Consider the following 20,468-nt stretch of genomic DNA (forward strand, 5'->3'; position numbering starts at 1 on the left):
TTCTTGGCAACTCTTTTTAGACAGGGTTCTGCTGTCTCCACGCTTAAAGTCCAATTGGCAGCAATTTCTAATTATCATGTTGCCTTTGAGCCTTCACTCATGAGTCATAAGTTGTGTAAGGCCTTTCTTAAGGGAGCTTGGTTGCTTCGCCCCCGGTGTCGCAACCTGTTTTGCCATGGGATTTGAATGTAGTTTTAGGAGCCTTGACGTCTCACCCCTTCGAGCCGGCGGCCACTTATGAGCAAAAGTTCTTATCTTGGAAGACTGCTTTCTTGGTAGCTATTACTTCAGCCAGAAGGGTTTCGGAGCTTCAAGCCCTTTCTGTTAAGCCCCCTTATCTAATCTTTCACAAGGATAGAGTATCTCTAAGACTAAACCCGTCATTTCTTCCGAAGGTTTCTTCTGCTCTTTGTCTGCAGCAATCTATAGAGCTACCAGTTTTCTTTCCAAAATTTTCCAACAAGGCAGAATACAGACTTCATCAGTTGGATGTGCATAGACAACTGAGGTTTTACTTGGATAGGACACAGCAGCAAAGGAAATCAGACCAGCTGTTTGTGGCCTTTGCAGATAACACGATTGGCAAAGCAGTAACTAAGACCACTAATGCTAGGTGGATTACGGATTGTGTTTCATTTATCTATGCATCAACAGGAAGGGACCTTCCATTTCCAGTTAGAGCGCATTTTACTAGGGCTGTGGCTACTTCAGTGGCCTTTCACGCCAGACTGTCGGTGGATGAGATATGTGTAGCAGCCACTTGGGCTTCTCCACATACTTTTATTTCTCATTACAAACTGGACATGGCCTCTAGAGGTCGGGCGTCCTTTGGTTCCACAGTGCTCAGGAGTGTTTTCCAGTGAGCCTCCCAGGATCTAGGTGCTAGGGACGCTGTCCCATCAGTTATGAATGTAAACGAGATAGGATCGCATTACATCTTTTAGTTATGTACTTACCATAACGATAGATGTATGTGATCCATCTCCCCTACATTCTTACGTACCCGCCCTCCTTCCCCCTACCTGTTGGATCTGGAGGAAACACTATTATACAGTCGGAATGGCTCATGTGGGTGAGTTGTTGTGGGGCAAACAAGATCTGGGGGTTTGGGCGTGGTGCATTCTGGGATAAGAGGGTTGGCCCAGCCAATGAGAGACTTTGTGCTAGTGTATCGGCCGAGTCGGAGCCGATCAGTTATGAATGTAGGCGAGATGGATCACATACATCTATCGTTATGGTAAGTACATAACTAAAAGTTTCCAAACTATATCGAACACCCACCTATTCCAACACACTTCTACATTTTGACAGTTGGCACCCAATTCACCAGAAAAAGGCACTGGTGAAGCGGTAGTTTGTCAGAATTGCCAGAATGGTGTCAGATGAACTTGATTTTCAAGCTGAATGTGACAAGCTGAACAATATGTTCAAAAAAGAGGATACCCTTTGGGTTTTGTCAAAGCTATTGAAAATGAGGTTAAAATCAAAAGACAAACGGGTGCCATTGCCAAAATTTTATTCTATAATGGTGGGACTAATACCGCTCATTCAAGTGACAAAATAATGAACAATAGTTTTGCTAGAGCTTGTGTTTTGCCTTTTTCTCTAAATTTTTATGGTATCAAAAATATACTTGAAAATTTTTGGTCTGTTTTGATGTTGGATCAAGAAGTTTCTAAGATTTTAGGAGAGAAACCAATTATTGTTTACAAAAAAAGATTCCAGTTTTAAAACTTTGTTGGAAAGGCCTAGGAAAGGAAATAGAAAAGGTGGTTGCTTTAAATATGGTAGGTGTGGACAGTGTTCATTTATGTTGGAAGGTGATTCCTTGTACATCAAGAACTATGGGTTTATATAACCCATTAAGAAATATTTTTGTTTTTCAAAAGGAGTAGAGTACATAGCTAAGTGCGGGTTGTGTGATGGATTCTATGTGGGTAAAACCAAAAGGGCATTTAAGCAAAGAGTATACGAGCACTGTTATGACATTAAGTGTAAAAACAAAAAGAATGCCCTATACAATCATGTGGAAAAACATCACACTCATTTTTAAAATTTTTTGCCATTGACCATGCTTATTTAGGGCCTCGGGGTGGGCCATTGGATGATTATTTAGAGTTCTTGGAATTAAAATGGCAAATCAAACTTAATGCTGGCTCATAGCCTGGCCTTAATGACCGTATTAGTATTATGTCCTTGTTGAAGCTCAGATGTATGTTTTATATGTAGTTCAGATATGGGGCCATTTTTGTCACATTTTGTGATTTATATTATGTGTTACTTGTCTTTGGTATTGTTATGGGTATATTTTACAGTATGCAGGTTTTTTAACATCAATATTTCTAAAGTTTTTTATGTTTTTATGCATTCAGGATGTGATGTATTAGATTTTGAGGATGTGATGTCATATTACCTGTGCTGGGGGAGGGTATATAAGGTTTGTGGTTTTTATGGTCATTATTCTGATGAAATCAGACTTGCTGATGAAAGCGCTTAATCGGTTTGGATTCAATAAACCTGTGTTTGGAAATACCTGCTTTGTGGTGTATTTGGACTCCCTTGTTCTACTGTTGTGCTTCCTGGTTTGTGTTTTGTGCTTTTGGACTTCTAAGCCTCAACAAATCTAATCAGTGTAGGCAAAGTTTGTTTGTGTCTTTCGGCTTTTCCCGGTTAGGGGTCGCCACAGCAGAACTTCGGTCCGCTAATGATTGGCAGTTGATTTTTACGTACCGGCTTGCCAGGCCTGACGCACAACCTTCAATGAAGGTACGCCCATTCACGCATGTCTCCACGCAGAAGACGCTCTAGCTGAGAATCGAACCGGACAGCGTCTTACTATGAGGCGACAACGCTACTGCAGCACCACCACCGCGGGTAATCAGTGTAGGCAAAGTACAGTGCATAGAGCTTTCTTGGCTTTGAAAACCCAAGCCAATGTTCAAGCAAAATGACCAGTTAGTCAGCCTTTGGGCTTCAGTTCACAGCCTAGCATTGAGGTTGATAAGTCTTCTGCTAAAAAGAAGTTAACGAAAACTTTGCTGAAAGAAGAATATTTTGTCAAAACCACTGCCTTCCAGTAATGTGTCTGCTCTATCAGATTCCACTGGTGAGGAACAGTTCTGTCCAAAATTACTGGTAAAAGAATCTTCTCTTTTTTTTGCAGTCAAGAGCCCTTCGATTATTGTTCTTCAGACCACTTCATCTACTTGTGGCTGCTTTAGCCACATCTAACCATTTTGTCACTGAAGCACCTTCTTCATTTATAATATTCCCACTTTATCCACTTCTACCGACTAAGATAATTTGATGGAAGTACTTCATAGGCTGTAGTCCAGATGGTCCCAGCCATGTCTCCTGTCCCATGTGATTCAAGCTGCCACAGCTGTTATAATTTTCCTCCATGAACCATTTTTTTTCCTAGCAGTGGTAGCCTGAATGCGATTAACCTCATTGCCAGTTCTAGTACTCATTTCACTGGCCCTAGAAGTTTCCTTTATGATGTCTGCCCTCTGATTTCACTTCTGACAACACCTTGTCTACTGCTGTTGTTTCTTACACTTTGTTACCAAGATCTGCTACAAAGGCACTCATTTACATGGCGAGTGTAGGAGTTTCTAGCGACAGGCCCCTGGGCTTTTTAGTACAAGGTTTTTGCAACCCTGTTGGGCTTATAGCTGGTTCGTCTTAAGTTGTTGATCCAGGCATGGACTTTAACACATCTGTTTTTATGGTCATTGGCTTACAGCACCTTTTGTCTTATTAGAGCCCCTTCCAGATAACTTTTGCCTTAATGACATGCCTCTTAACTCACACCTTTACTGAAAACCAATAGCTCCGACTAGGCCCTCCATTCCTCAACTGGAAAAATAGAGTCCTCATTCATGGCCTCTGCTAGGCTCAACCATTTTCTCTGTATGTCATATAAATGGACCTTCAGACACTAAATTACTAACAGAGTCCTTGGCTTCTTGCACACTGTAGTATGTGACCTCTTTTCTACTCCAACCATCTTCAAATTTCCCAATTTAATTTCTTTAATCTTTCTTCTTGGGGAGCTCATGCTGTGGATATCTCACATATCAATGTTCAGATGGGATTTATCAGAGCCCAAATGTGATTATTTACTCTTGTTTTCTGTTTCTTTGATAACAAGGTTCATCCAGATAGCCAACCCATCAGGCTAGGATCATTCTAATAGCTCCTTTTATCTAAGATAAAGCTTGTCCCCTCTTCTGAAGTCCTTTCTTCTACAGAAGCCCACCTGTTTATGTCCATTCAATATACTGCTGTTATTAGTAAGTATCACCCAAACCTTCACACCCTTAACAGACAACCAGGTTTCTCCAGTTCCATTGATAGCCAAGGCCTTATATCAGGGGATATTTTCGATTATTTCTTCCTTCCTTTCTGAGGCCACCCAGAAAACTCGCCAGTACAAATGGACCCAATTTTCTGTGTAGGTTCTATCAAAGGTACAAACCTCTTTATTCCTTCTATGCCATTAGAGCTTTCTGGCTTTCCAGAGATTTTTGACACTGGCCTCAATTACTTCTCTGTCTGTCTCCATTTAGCATGAGCTCTAACTTTAATTCTAATCTTCTACCCTTACCTCTCAAAAGGTGTGTAGGAGTGTCCTTTGGAAGGTACATTCTGTGTCAGGCTCCTAGTTAGAGACTCCCTCCTCACATGGGGCATTTCCTTTATGTTTGAGAGACATAGTTGTCTACCCTTTAGACCTGCAGCTTTTGACTTGGAATAACTTTTTATATTTTCTGCAGAGTACAAAAGTAAATTATTCTAACAAGAAAGGCTTGTGCCATGCTATTTACTGGGTATCATACCCTTTTTGTGACCAAACACCACTGGAAATAATGACAGCTACCTGAAGACAGTAATCACACTTCTGTTATTGCTAAAATGGTACTCCTTCATCAATAACAAAAATGTAACGGTCATATTTCCAGTGGTGTTTCATCATGAAAAGGGCATGATATTCAGTACACACTGTGGCAGGCTTTTCTTGCTATAATTTATTTCTGTACTTGGCAGAAAGTTTCATGTTATTTAAAGCTGAACCATCTATTACACCATACTATATTGCTACTATTGAACTCCCGCAACACATTTCTGAAGTATATGGAGTGCAATGAGCTATACTGTTTTACATTTCATTTCAATTTTAAGGTCTTCTTTTAAGAGTTTATGATGGGTAGATTAACAGTTTTTGCAAAATTCAGTTTGAAATACTGCCATCAGACCCAGATGTTCATTGGTACATGCACTCCTTTTTCCAGAGTGACAGCAACACAAAGTAGAGGCTGTTGATTTGTATGTGAAAGAAAATAAATCTCACCTGACTGCTACCCATAAATAATAGACATGGGCATCTTAGGATAATATGCAGAGATTGACTGAACAGAGTTAACAGCAAGGAAGCCATTAAGGAATAAATAAATATTACATTCAGTTGCAAACAAAAGACTGGTAAAAAGTCATTTGCTGGAATATGTATTGTACTATGCTGCCACCTAGTGGTGGAAGTGGTGGTCTGCATGCCTTATTCTATAGGGACCACAATGTTTTTCCAAATCTTTTATTTAATGTTTACAAACAGAACAAGTTAATAAAATGCAGCTAACTAATATCAAAGCATAGTAAGCCATTACACATCCTGACATAGAATATCTCAAGCTCACTATTTCAAGTTTTAGCTGTAATCCTGAGCTTAATAAATTAAACTCTCGCCAAAAGAAATAATACATTTCCATCTGGTTATTACTTTTCAGTGACCAAATGCTTAAAGAAGGTTAAAAAAGTACATATCTTTAAAAATCCAATTCACAGAATTAAAATCTATAGAAAACACATTCATGTTAGTATATTGGAAAAAATAATACATTTGTATAGTAAAAAAGAACCAGTAAATATTTTTCTTTTGGCTATCGTTACAAACATGACAACAGCAGCTGTATTTACAGAATTCAGTTCTTGAAAGCAAAAATAACTAAGTTAATTCATTTTGTATATTTTACTTTTTGAACTCAAGTTTCAGAAGGATGGCTGACATGTGACGTACATCTCATGGGTTCACCTCACTAGTTCACATTAGGATAAAACATGTGTGCAGGCAGTTTGTGTTACTATATGTTATCACTGTATAGTCATAGTCCAGCTATGGAAACTACATCATATAGCTATTAAGACACTTGACAAAGAACTAAAAGTGTTATGTTTAAGTATTAATGAGGAAAAGAGTTAAGGACTTGGGTTCTCTGGTATACGGTTTAATAAAGAAGAAACAGAAATTCTGGGAATAAGGTTTGGTACTGAGCAACAGAGAATGACACAATGGAAGGATATGATACTTAAAATAAGGAGTACTTGTATATTCTGGAAAACATTTAAACTTACATATAGGGAAAAAGCATGTTTAATTAATTCGTAATATTAGGTAAGATGACACATCTAGCAAGTGTATTCATGATACCACCAGAATGTGAAAAATAATTATTGATGAGTTAATTCACATTTATATGGGGGTCTAGATTGAACCCAATTAAAAGAGGAATTCTTTATGTTACCAAAAAGGAAGGAAGTTTGGGTTTAGGAAACCCAATTGTATGTATAACCTCACTGAATTTATATAAAATATTGACAGGAATACAGAAAAAAGGAAAATTGTTAATAAGGACTATAGAGGAAAAATATAAATGAATATGGAAGAAGCTTAAATGTTTAAAAAGAAGTAAAGGAATCACTTCTACAGAAATGAAACCCTATCAAGAGAAAGTATTACTGTGGAAGATTGATTTAAGAAATATAGAGAAGAACAGGAAAATATGGTATGAAAATATAATGGGAAAATTTTATTATATTTACCCTTAGAAGCATTTAGGAGATAAAAAAGTAAAAGGTGTAAAAGCAAGAATGAAAAGATGTGAAAAATATGTGAAATGTACAGATTTTTTGTGGAGGTTGTCTATAAACAGGCTTCCGGTAAAAGCAAATATACCATATAAAACAATAAAAGATATAATCTGCATATATTGTGGGGAATTAGAGACCACTGAACATGTTTTTCTGAAATGTAAAAGAGTAAATCAATCATGGGAAGAAATATGTGACAAAGAATGTTTAAAAAGATTGAAAAATGTTAAATGTGTAAAAATGGACATGATAAAATATGGATACTGTGAAAATATGAAACAAAATGATATAGATAGATTAGATGAAAATTGTTTTGTATAATGTGGATTGTCTGTAATGAAAGAATGAATGAGATAAAATATAATGGGAAATGGGCATTGTTAGAAATTTTGAAGAAAATAAGATTTTGGTTGTAGAAAAAAACGAGTGGAGGAAGTTGAAAATCTAAAATATTTTGAAAATATGTGAATTACTGGTACATAATTGTAAATAATTGTAAATGGGCTGTGAAATTTGTATATGGAATGTATATATTGCATTTTAGGAATTTTAATAAAGGACCCCTACTCTTTTTGATAGGTGTGGTGGAATTTTTTATATCCACCTAAACTACCACTAACTCAAACAAGTAGGGCCTCTGTTTAACATCTCATCTGAAGGACGACACACTCAAGAATATAGCACCCTTCCATGTTGCAATGCAAGTCAGCAATAGATCTCCCTGGATCGGGAATAGAACCCACAGCCTTCTGCACCAAAGGCAAATGTACTACCTGTTGCATCACTGACACTGTATGATACTTATTCCAGAACATTCGTAATAAGAATTGACCCAATAGTCAAGGATCTGGGAACACATGTAGACAGTAATCTAAACTTTGACCAACATGTGGCCAAGGCAGTATGAAAATTATTCTTTGTTGCTCAGCTTATAAGTAATAGCGTGGCATCCAGCTCCAAGGAAATCATAGTACCACTTTATTTGGTCCTTATCAGACCCATCATTGAGTATAATGCCCCCATCGGCATGTACCTGACCTGACATATGCAACAGTTGGAACTCCCGCAAAGGTTCCTTACCAGGATAATCCAGGGTGTAAACACATTGCTGTATGCAGATCGCCTTAAAGCCCTATCTGTACGCACACAAGGCATTCTCAAATCCAGCTCTTCTAGACCTTTTGAACATCCAAAAAAAAAAAACAGCACCAGAACCACTAAATCCAAGTATTTTGCTTGTGACATAAATTAGATATGTCGGTGAGACAGATATGGGTCTCAGAGGATCCCCATGCTCTGGAACAGGCCTATTCATGTGAAACAGAGTCCATCCCTGCCCTGTTTAAGCTAACCTTGACCAATGGATGGTGAAATTGGAAATTCACCCCTGTTCTGGACCCCGTCTCTGATAGACAGAGACATGCAATAATGCCCAGACTAACTAACACCACAATATAAACTCTAGAAAATTTCTAACATAGCCCCTCTTAATAAATGCCCTTGATACATAGGGACATGACTGGGTTCGACTGCATGGCTAGGCTTATAAAGGCCCTGGTGGTCATTAGCCTAGTATTTACCTATAAATCTATGAGCTTATAAGTATACTTATATAATAAGAAAATGTGAAAAAATGGATGATACTGCCAATAGTCACTAAAACCAAAACAATAAGCAGTATTCACGATGGATGGCTCCAACCAGCAAAGTTTGAACAAATTAACCAAGTTTATTCCAAACGCACAACAGAGACACTTGTATTACATAAACGCCTTCACCATACATCTACTTGCGTTTTCGTCATAAAAATGACTTCATCAGATGACCAGCTGGGTGAGAATTTGTCAGCATCGATCTTATTATTTGGTACATGGTTTCACCAAGATTTGGGGAGGCGGTGTTAGTAATTAGCATACTTTTATTTATTTATGTTTGCTAACAAAAACGCGTTTTTTTCTGGTCCATGGATGGTTATGAAAAAGTAAACGAGGACACCTGCTTCCCTTTAAAGCTTCATACGAGTACCTCTTCAAAGGCTACTAATACACTTTAACATCAGTATCTTGGTGAAACCATGTACCAAATAATAAGATCGATGCTGACAAATTCTCACCCAGCTGGTCATCTGATGAAGTCATTTTTATGACGAAAACGCAAGTAGATGTATGGTGAAGGCGTTTAAGTAATACAAGTGTCTCTGTTGTGCGTTTGGAATAAACTTGGTTAATTTGTTCAAACTTTGCTGGTTGGAGCCGTCCATCGTGAATACTGCTTATTGTTTTGGTTATACTTATATAATATCCATACTATACTGCATATATTCTGTTTAGCACAGCAGCAGTCTTATTTCCATTTTAAGGTGGCATGGATGTTTCACATGAAATATGAGTTACGGTGAATACTTAATTCTCTTTTTGCTGGTACAGCACATCTTACATGAAACTGATTTTGTTTTTCACAGCATTACCACTGAGCCATTTTGCTTGTTAACATATGTATTTTTCTTAAGTGAGGGCATGATTTTGTATATATAGAGTTGTGTAAGGTTGTTTTTGTGTTGTTGCGTATTTAGGTATGTAAGTGTGTATGTGTGTGTGTGTGTGTGTGTGTGTGTGTGTGTGTGTGTGCGTGCGCGCACGTGTGTCTATCTGTCTGTATGGGTGTATGTCTGTATTTCATTGTGGGTGTGAAATGAACAAACGTAAGTAATATACTGATTTGCACTTAAACTCAGAACTGTGCATAGCAGGAAGTATGACTACAAAGGTTTTGAGTGACCTGTGGTGCCTTTTAAATTAAGGTATGCACATACGGTGGCACACCTGGAACTGAGTGGGTACGTGTGGACATACACATAATATAGCTATTTCACAGATGCAGCAAAAGCAGCTGCCAGATTTCAGAGTGGTGCCTATGACTTGCATAGCCAAAGGATCATTATAGAACATCCAAAGCATACATCTTCAAATGTAAGAACAAAAATTCTCAGGTTTGGACACAGAGAGCGTTCAAAACACTGCTGTGGAGCAAGTGTTGCAAGTGATGGCAAGTTTTGTATGCTGGTCTAAAAAAGACAAATCATAAAAGCCAAATGTATATCACATTTAGTTGTAATGTGTCTGTTTTGTTTACCAGAAAGTGTTCTGATACCCTTTCTCATTTATTCCTGTCACTTTGACAGGAATTTCCTGTGTTTTCAGTTTAAATGACAAGCATCCCCTTTGTCAAAGAATGTATTAACACTGTAGGTTTTCTTTAGGAACATCACTTCATGCAACATTTTCTTGGTTAAGTCACCACTATCAAAACAGTGCCCCATCATGAGGCAATGCCCTTTATGTTATTATGTCCTTATAGCAAGAAATATTTTTGGATGACTCCTTATTTAGATCACTGACATACTTGTTTAAACATTTCCAACTTAAACTGTGGTATCTTACCCTTAGCCTGCAGTTTGTATTTCTTAGCCAGTTTTAGATTTTTTGTAAAATAAATATTTCATTTAGTCTAGTGTCACTGCTTGATTTCGTTTTTCAGTACATCCACTGCTAATACACAACAGCAGGTCATCTATTCTGTAACCCTCACAACTAATCCAGTGTTGAGGTTGGTGCTTCTGTGGAAAGGTAATGAAGGAACACTGAGGAGTCATTGATCTGCTTCCATGGAGAGTTTCTCTGCATACAAAGATAACGTTTGGTGCACAAATTGGTACTGTTCATAGGTCTGAATCATGCCACCTCTGAAAAATGGAAAAACAAAACAGCAGGTAAGAATAAATGTTAAAATATTTTCAAAGTTTTAAGCTCTTGTAATATAGCATTAATTTGACCATTTTGCACTTTGTTCTTTTACTAGATGCATGGATAAACAGGAATAAGATCCCACAGTATACAAAACGTAACAATGCAGAGTCCTGTTTTACTTTAATCATGTAACCTTTTATCTGGATGATGGTTAATTTTATCTCCCAGGCATCTCCCTTCATTCTGCACTTCATTCATGTCTTCCTTCTTATTGGTTAGCTTTGTAGTTATTTAGTAGGCCATGATTTTCAAGCAGCATTTATGATGTTAGCAGACAGTAGATGTTGCTGCATGCCTGACTACATTAACTCTATTTACCCTCAAACTGTTACACACACATACCCAATTGGTTCTAACTGACTACTGCGGATAGAATGAATCCCCCCTGATTGCCTTAGTCATTCCTTCCAAAAGCCTGGGCAGCCATCACAAAAGATAAGTGGCTGCAAAGAGCTGCAAAGAACTGTATCCAGAGGATCTTTCATTCCTTTTTTACAAGTTTCCTGAATGAAAAGAAAACATCTCCCCAATGTTCCACCTAATCAGTGGGAGTTAGCAGCTCTGGAGATTCAAAAGCTGCTAGACAAAAGAGTCATCCAAGAGTTCCCACCAGACCAAAGAGGATCTGGAATTTACTCAAGGTTCTTTTTAGTTCTTTTTAGTGCCAAAAAAAAAAAAAAACAGGGGTCCTATCCTGGATGTCATTTATCTGAATCAGTTTGTAAAGAACTCCAAGTTCCGGATGGTCACGGTTCAGTCCATTCTGCCTGTTACAGAAGGACAACTGGATGTGCTCTGTAGATCTTCTGGACATGTACTATCACATCAAAATGAACATACGCTCTTGAAGATACCTATGCTTCCAGCTGGGAGCCAGCCATTATCAGTTCAGAGCCCTGCTTTTTAGTCTTACCACAGCTCCCAGGGTATTCACCAAATGCATGACAATGGTAGTAGCTCATCTCAGACTTCATGGATTCAGAGTGTTTCCTTATTTAGATGACTGGTTCCTCATTGCATCAGCCAGGCATCTCCTAGTAAAAGCCAGGGATTACTTATTCCAATTATCTCAGTCCCTGGGGATCACAATCAATCTTTTAAAGTCCCACCTTCAACCAGTTCGAGTCTTGGAGTTTATAGAGGCTTGTTTAGGTATGGTCAATCATCTCGCTCTTTCACCATAAAATAGAATTCTTACCTTGAGACTGCATGTCAGACAGATTTTTTACTACCCCCCCCCCGGAAAAATGATTCTCAAAGCCCTGGGATCGATGGCTGCAACAATTACCTTGATACGTTCTTCTCATCTTCACATGCAGATCTTCCAGTGGACTCTAGCAGTACAATGGTCCATTCTTCAACAACCTTTGCAACAGCCTATAAAACTATCTCAAGTCTGCAAGGATTCCCTGTTGTGGTGGATTCAGTCTGACAAAATTTGTCAAGGATGTCCCTTTATCCTTCCTTCCCATATGCTCGTTGATCATGGACGCCTCCCAATTGAGGTGGTAGGGGCATTTCTTGGGATGGATATTCAAGGCATGTGGTCCCCAGATGAGACCAAATTGCAAATAAATGTCTTTTAAATGAAAGTGGTCCTTTTAGTGTTGCAGGCCTTTCAGGGTCTCTTTCTGTTGGGACAACTGCTATCCAAACTAACAATATGTCAGTAGTTTGGTATATCAACAAAAAAGGGGAACCAGATCTTACCCCCTTTACTGAGAAGTAGTGAGAGTCTGTCAATGGGTGATCTCCTCTAACCACTTTCTTGTAGTGATGCACATACTGGGTAAATCCAACATTCTAGCTGACAAGCCCAGCAGGCTATCCTAATGCCTCACGAGTGGTCTCTCAATCAATCAGTGGCAAGTATGATCTTCCACGAATGGATCAACCTTGCTGCAATCTATTTGCCTCTCCCCCTCAACAAAAAATGCAGCAGGTTCTTTGCCCTAATTCGCCTTCAGGGACAGTCATCGAGAGATGCTCTAGTCCACGCTTGGCCCCTGGTCTTCTATATGCTTATCCACCCCTACCTATAATCCCCAAAATGCTTCTGAAAGCACTTTAGTTGAAGAGCAAAGTAATCTTCATTGCCCTCTTCTGTCATCAGCAAGTGTGGTTCCCTTTCCTATGGTCTCAAAAACTATGTCCCCCTTGGATACTGGACCGCAGTCCAGATCTCCTTTCAGATCTGTCAAGGATGGCTCATCTGGACATTGTAGGCCTCAGATTGATCACAAGGTTTCTCCAGTTCCTATGATGGTTAAACATTCCAGGCTTTCCTCTCCTGTATCGCCAAATTTTGTTTTCATCCCAGAAACCTTCTACGAGGAATATTTATAAAAGTAAATGGAAGAGATTTTCTTTTTGGGCACAGCAGAGAGAGCTGGATCATTTCATCACTCCAATCCTTGTTGTTCTAGATTTTCTTGATTCAGTTTTTCAAAGTGGCACTAGATTTTCCACCACTAAAGTTCATCTGGCAGCCATCTCTAACTATCACATTGGAAAAAATGCTTCCTTGTTAGCTTCATCCAAATTATGTAAAGCGTTCTTAAAGGTACCTTTTTACTTGGACCTCTGATAAAAGATCCTACTCTTCTTTGGGAATTACACTGTTGTTTTACAGAGTTTAATATGATCTCGCTTTGAGTTTTCCACTAAGTCAGATCTCAAGTTTATTTCCTGGAAAACAATCTGTCTTGTGGCTATAACTTTTGAGAGACAAGTTTCTGAGCTCCACACATTCTCTTCCAAATCATCTTATCTGATTTTCCACAAAGATAGGTTAGTGTGCATACAAATCCTTCCTTTTTACTTGAAACTGTTGATGTTATGTTGTCCCATCTTGCCTTCATTCTTGCTGTTTGTGTTCAGAGCCGAAACTCGGCTCCATCTCGGCTTATACTAAAGCTCGAGAGCTTCTACTGGCTCGAGGCTACGTCCTATCCCATGGTGCTTAGTGGCTATTCTCCAGATCTCGTTTGCTGCTTGAAGCTTCGGGATTGTCTTCACTGGCTCAGGCTTGTAAAATTTAATATTTTATATATTTTCTAATAGTTACTTCCTAATTATTATCTGTTTTATTTACTAGTTCTATCGTAATAACCTCGTGCTATTTTAGGCTCTCTAAAACTTGTATTTTTACCTTTGTGGCTGTCCTTTTCTTTGGGCCTTGTTGTCTCCTCAGGAATCCATTTAAATTAGAGGATTCTTGCCCCTTTTCTTCCTTCATTCCCCTTTTTAGGAGTACACTGTTTAAGTTAGAGGCATCTCCTCCAGTGGAGGAGATAGTCATTTAACTTAGAGACTTCTCCTCCTCCCTTTCCTCCTCTTCCTATTAAAATATATATATATATATATATATATATATATATATATATATATATATATATATTTTGGATACCTGTTTTTTTGCTATCTTTCTCTTTCTATAAAATATATAGCTTGTTCTAACGTTTATTGAGAGTTTTTTTCTTTATAGCTAGCATGTCTAAGGAACCAGCTGAGGAACACAAATCAGGATTCAAAAAGTGTGATTCCTGCACCCAAACAATGTCCATTACTGACAGACACACTAGTTGTGTGTACTGTCTGAGTCCACTCCATCTTCAAGACTCCTGTTCCATTTGCCATAGTTTTAGAGCCAGGGTCTTTCAGGAGAGGAGGAATAAGATTATGTTGAGGGGCTTATTAAAAGTGGATGAAGGAAATCAGACAAAAAAATCGGACACGACCAAAAAGTCTGCTTCATCGACTCCGGTGTCTGAGCCAACACGCAACACCAAACTTGATACTTCTTCGGCACCTGAAAGTTGTCAGGCCCAAGAAACATGGTTCTCCCTCCGTTCCATCTGTCTTGTCGGAACCGTTGTGGAGCCGAAAAAGGAGCCGGTCACCATCCTTGGAGCCTGTTTGCTCGGTGCCGGTGTCTCCTTTACTACAGACAGTGGCAGGTAGCCGCAAGTCTTCCAGTCATTCCTCTAGATCCCCCAGGCTATCGGCTGATGACATGGAGTGGGTAGTGAAGAGGTTACTTCGGACCCTAGCAGAAATTCTCTCGAGCCCAGCCTGTCGGATCTTGGAGCCGACAACAGTACCCCCCTACTACACCGATTCCTCCTCCAACTCGAATGAGTTTGGAGTCAGAGAGTATGGAAGTCATTGCGCTGGACCCGCCGGAGCCAGTAATCGCTACTGATATCTCGGGTCTGACATCTGCTCCGGTTTCCTCGATGCTTTCGTCCATCGAGGGACCTGGGGGCCGACATTCCCTGTTCAGTTCCAGGGGGGAGAGTCAAGTCGGACCCATGTTGGAACCGGCTCTCCCACTCAGCGCCTCGGCTCAGGTGAGTTTGGCTCCCTCATCTGCCTCGGTGCCACTCTCCTTAGTACCACTGAGATCTCCCGGCCTCTTGGGGCTGGGGTCTCTTTCGGCCCAGGACTGTGGTGCCTTTGAGGTGATGTGGAGTGTGCTCTCACCTGAGTCTGCTCCACCTTTGGCTCCAGCCTCTCTTCCCCCAAGGAACCGGTGTCCACCTCTTCATTACCTCTCCATCACCCACAGAGTAGAGAGCCAGTGCCCCAGGAAGCCACAATGGGTGGATCCTCCTCTTCCGATACCTCCCTGGAACATCCTCCCCGAGGAGGTCCCTTGGAAGAGACAGTGTAAGAGGAAGCACATAGACTCCCCTGAGTCTGTCACTTCTGATACTGACAGATGATTCAGAAAGGTCCTCACGGTCACACTCTGAGGATGTCTCCTTTTCAGACATCCTGGAGATCCTTAAGAAGAGAGGTGGCTGGAAATCCCTTTACCCTTCTGAAGATGAGTCGGTATACCTGGAGGCATTTGGCTCTTGCCCCTCCACCTCTTGGGTGTCTCCACCTTTCGACCCATTCCTGGGTTTGGTGAGTCGAAAGGTGTGGGACTCTACGGACTCAGTGGACCCCGTTCCGTGGAGGCCTAATAATTTTATTTATTTATTTTATTTTACATTTGTTTACCGGGAAAGTCCGACTGGACACAGGTCCATTTTCAGCAGAGGCCCGGGGAGAAAAGCTCCATATTACATATAATAAAGAGTCACACATTTTGTAATACAACAGAATGCACACTGGGAGAAATTTAAAAATACAATATAGTTCAACAGTCACACATTTCCTATTATAGCAGTTTCTCGTTAACACACAGCAATAATTTCCAGTAGAACATACATGAAGAAGAAAGATATTCAGCAGAACATACAGGAAGAGTTTAGTAGAACAAGATTAGCAGCATTCTAGGCAGGGGCCTAGATCTAGGGTATACTGTAGATATAGGGTGGTGGTGAGCTAACTTTTATTTGTTAGGGGATCCCAGCAACAGAGAACAGTTATGGCTTAACCTGAGGGGTGACATGGGCAGAGCCAGTTTGTTGTGTCGTGGATTTTGAGAAGTTTTTTTTAAATTGGGAGGTAGAGGTTGTGGAGGTTATGTGGGTTGGGAGTGTATTCCAGATTCTGGCAATAGAGCAGGCAAAGAGGGATTTGCATGCCTCATTTCTGTGTTTAATGACATTTATGTGGTTCTGATAAGTGGATCTTAAGGTTCTGGATGTGGTGTAAGGGTGAATAAGTTGATGAAGGGCAGGGTTATTTTTAGGGTGGTGGTAGAGCTTGTTGGCAATTGTGAGTTGATTGAGGAGGAAGAGTTAAGGGAACTCAAGCCAGTTCAGCTGCTTGAGGGCCAAACAGTGATGAGACCTATAGTTGGCTTCGGTAGCAAACTTTGCAATCTTGTTGTAGCAAGATTCCATCTTGGTTAGTTCTGAGCTATGAAGGTTAGTTAGGATAGGGGAGGCATACATGACGATGGATAGTAGATGGGTTCTTGCAATCATGGCTTTTGTATTTTTAGACATAAACTGTTTGTTCCTATAAAGGAGGCCAATCTTTTTGTTGACCTTCTTGATTGTTTGGGCAATATGTGTGTTTTACTTCAGGTTATCATTGATTTCAACTCCTAATAGCTTTGTGTGAGTTGTTGGGGTGATTAGTGTATTATCTTTGGATTTTATGTCAAAGTTACTGTATACAGGAGGAGACCTTCCAGGACTAAAGATAATAAGTTTGGTTTTCTTTGGATTAAGTATAAGTTTGATGTTGGTGAACCATTCTTCTGCTAGGGAAAAGTTATTTTGGGTGATAGTTTTTAGTTCCATCAAGGTGGGAGTGGCACATATAATAGTGGTGTCATCTGCGTATTGTACTATAGATCCTGAAGGTGAGGATGCGGCTATCTGGTTAGCGAATAGTGAAAATAGCAAGGGGCCAAGGATGGACTCTTGAGGGAAACCTACAGCTACTGGTAGTAGGGGGGGGACAACTGTTTTTTCCATAAGACTGCCTGTTGCCGGTTTGATAAATAGTTAGAGAACCAGGATATGGTAGAGGAGCTGATGTTCAGGGTAGGTAGGGTTTTTAGGAGCATACTGTGGTTAACCATATCGAAGGCTTTGGATAAATCAAGGAATATGGAGAATACAAATAGACCTTTGTTTCTTTGTAGAGTCACAATGTTGGAGAATGAGAGCAGTGCTGTGGTGGTGCTGTGGGAAGGCCTAAAGCCATGCTGGAATGTAGATAGGAGGTTGTTTTTTTGGAGGTAGTACATGATCTGGACATGAACGACTCTAATATTTTTAATAAGGGTGATAGAATTGCTATAGGGTGGTAGTTGGTAAGGTCAAGTGATTGACCTCCTTTGTGCAAAAGTATAATATGCGCTATTTTCCAGGAGTGGGGTACTTTACATTCGGTTATTGACCTGTTATGAGGATGGACACGGGATAAGCTATAGCCTCTGCTGCAATCTTTAAAAAGTCAGCTGGGAGATTATCTGCTGCTAATGTTGTTGGTTTAAGCTTTTTGAGGAGCTTAGATATTGTAGTAGTGGGGACTGGATTCAGGGAAAAGCTGCAGTTGTTGTTTAATGTATTAGAGGGGGTGGGGTTACTGTTGCTGTGGGGTTGGAAGTAGTTTTTTGGGTATTTGCTAAGACTTGGATTATTTCAGTGAAGTATTTATTAAGCTGGGTGGGGATGTCACTGTGGGTGTTTGGTGATATAGGGGAAGGGATAGTAGTTTTACCAGGGTGAAGTAGGTTGTTTAATGAGGCCCAGAATTTCTGTGGGTTGTTGGCGTGTTTTTCCTGCATGGATTTATAATAGTCTTGTCTAGCTTTATTAGTTTTTTGGCGTTGTTGCTGAGTACTTGATATTTCTGTCGCTGGGCAGTAGTTTTGTGTTTTTGAAAGTGTGACCAGGCTTTGTCTGTTTCTTTCATTAGGGACATGGTATCTTTAGATAGCCATGGGGCATGGTTGGTTTTGATTCTAGTGGTTCTGGGTGGTGCATAGGAATCTAGGATTTTTAGAAAGGTAGAGTTAAAGTACTCTACGGCTTCATCTAGTGATAGCTGTTTTAGGGGGGACCAGTTACAGCATTTTAGTGAGTAGATTAGGTCCTGGGTTCTTAAGGTTTTTTTGTTACGTACATTTCTGAGTATTGATTGTTTTGTTTGGTGGGGCTGGTGTCTAATTAAGTATGTAGGTTGATGGTCACTCAGACTGTCCAGGAGACAGCCTGATTGGTGGGTGAGAGTGGGGGCAGATAGTAGAATACAGTCCAAGATGGAATGGCGTTTGAAGGTTTTATCTATTCTTGCAGGGGTGGAATAATTTGGGTGTACTTATGGAGGTTAATGTAGGTAGAGGGATTGTGGATGGTGCATTCAGCCCAGTCAATGTTAAAGTTTCTGGAAAGTATTGTTTCTTGTGGAAGGGAAGATGACATCCAGCTAAGTAGATTTTCCAGTATACTGGTATTATTGCCTGGGGGGAGTATATCCTCCTGCAATAATTATTTGTTTATTGGGGTTGAGTTTTAGTTTGGCTAAAATTAATTCTATGTCTTTGACTTCAGTGGAGTTGCATTCAAATTGTTCAGTGGAGAGGTGACTTTGGTATAGTATGGCTACGTCCCCTCCTTTTTTACCTGGCCTGTCTTTATGTATAATATTGTAGCCAGGGGCAGTTATTGCATTGTCATGATGTTCGGGTTTTTAGCCATGTTTTTGTTATTACTACTATATCAGGCTTATACAGGGCTAGTAGGGCATGGAGGTCTTGGGTTTTGTTAAGAATACTTTTTATATTTATGTTTAGAAAGAGGAGAGATGAGGCAGGTCGTAGATATAGAGAGTTAGGGTTTGTGGGGTTTGAATTGTTGCTGTTTTGGGGACCTGGATTTGGATGAATGTCAACGCAACATGAAAAAATTTGTTTTAGGTTTAGATAGAGTTTATTCAGTTTGTGGAGTAATTTTTCAGGCCTTCGTTGTTTAGTTTTGTAGCTGGGAACATTATATAGACAGGAGAAAGGTGTGGTAGAGGAGAGGTGACAAGATGATAGAGGAAAATGTTCAGCTTTAATCAGATTGGTAGTGGAGTCAGATTGCCATGGTGGTGGGGTGGGTAAAGTAAAGGTGTGTTTGGTATGAGGAGAGGATAGATAAGAGAAAGAGAGAGGAGAGGGAAAATGTGAGACATAGTGGTTGTAGAATGGTGGAGTACATGCATGAGGGCATTTTATATTGTTGTGGGTATGAGTGCCAGTAATGGTGGTATGGGAAGGTATTGTGTTGGGCGTAGTTTAATATGTTAGAGTGGGGATGATAGGTTTGATTTGATTGGGTAATTGAGTTGTAGGAGTGGGTTTGGGCATGGTGTGTGATTATAAGAGTAAAATTGATATGGGGTGGGTGGCAATGGGGGTAGGGTAGGGGAGTGAAGTGAGTGGAGTGGGTCTACACTGTCCAACAGAAGCAGGTAAGAAAAACCAATCAGGGAGAGTGCTTAGAGAAGTTGGAGAGGGACAGCTGTAGTTAAAAAAACACTAAATAGGTTTTAAGCTCAGGGAATGTGAAATGACTGTTTTTTTCACTTTTAAGCTGCTTGCAGATTTATATTCGATACCTAGTAGTATAAGGTGTGACTTAAAGTAAAAGAGCCAGAAGGTCTGGTATCACTGGGCTTGTAATGGGGTTCACTCAGGTACAAAGGGGCAGCTATGCTGATAGTACCTTTGCTATGATTTGTGCCCTAGTCTATGGAGGAAGGACAGAGTGACCTCAGAGCATGGAGATGAGCCAGGGATGTGGGAGTGGAGGATTAGAGGAGGGGTTAGGGGGAGAAAGAGCAGAGGGTTATGCAGTAGGAAGACTAAGTGTGTCCAGAGTGAAAGGAAGGTAAAGTAAGTGGAGAATTAGCGAACAGGTGAAGGTTGGGGCTGCAGTGGAGGGGAAGGAGAAGAAATAGGCAACTGGGGGGGATTTACAGGCAATGGAGCTTGCAGAGTTGGAGCTAGTTTGGTAGGCAGGTAGCAAAGTTAGGCTGGCCGCTTGAGATGGTGGTGGGGGGGGTGCACCACGACGGATTGTAGCTGAGCGGGAGCCTCTTCAATAGTAGACAGAAATATGACTAAAAGACAGGGTTCAAAAACAACATTTGAATTCACACATACACTGTTCTTAAGGGGAACTGTTGATGGGGAGGTATCCACTGATGAGTAGAGTTCAGAGAGGGAGTGTGTGGACTTCCTAGATTGGTAAATGGTTTTTCATCTATGAGGCAAGGCCGGGTACCTGTAAAATAAAGGAAGAGTTAATGGTTGAGGAATAGGTACATGAGAAC

The 20,468-nt window shown here is 40.2% G+C and overlaps 1 protein-coding gene across 1 annotated transcript in view; it reads right to left on the reverse strand.

Moving 5' to 3' along the window:
• Positions 1–9,166: 9,166 nt before the first annotated feature.
• PTPN7 (protein tyrosine phosphatase non-receptor type 7) overlaps positions 9,167–20,468 on the reverse strand; it is a 903,781-nt gene continuing 892,479 nt past the window's right edge. The window contains exon 10 of the mRNA XM_044076499.1: positions 9,167–10,669. Coding sequence (XP_043932434.1) covers positions 10,576–10,669 — 94 coding nt within the window. The 3' untranslated portion in view covers positions 9,167–10,575. The remainder of the gene's footprint in view (positions 10,670–20,468) is intronic.

The sequence above is a fragment of the Protopterus annectens genome, chromosome 7.part0 (assembly GCF_019279795.1).
Source record: "Protopterus annectens isolate FY-2018-M chromosome 7.part0, PAN1.0, whole genome shotgun sequence".
In the NCBI taxonomy this organism is placed as follows: Eukaryota; Metazoa; Chordata; order Ceratodontiformes; family Protopteridae; genus Protopterus; species Protopterus annectens.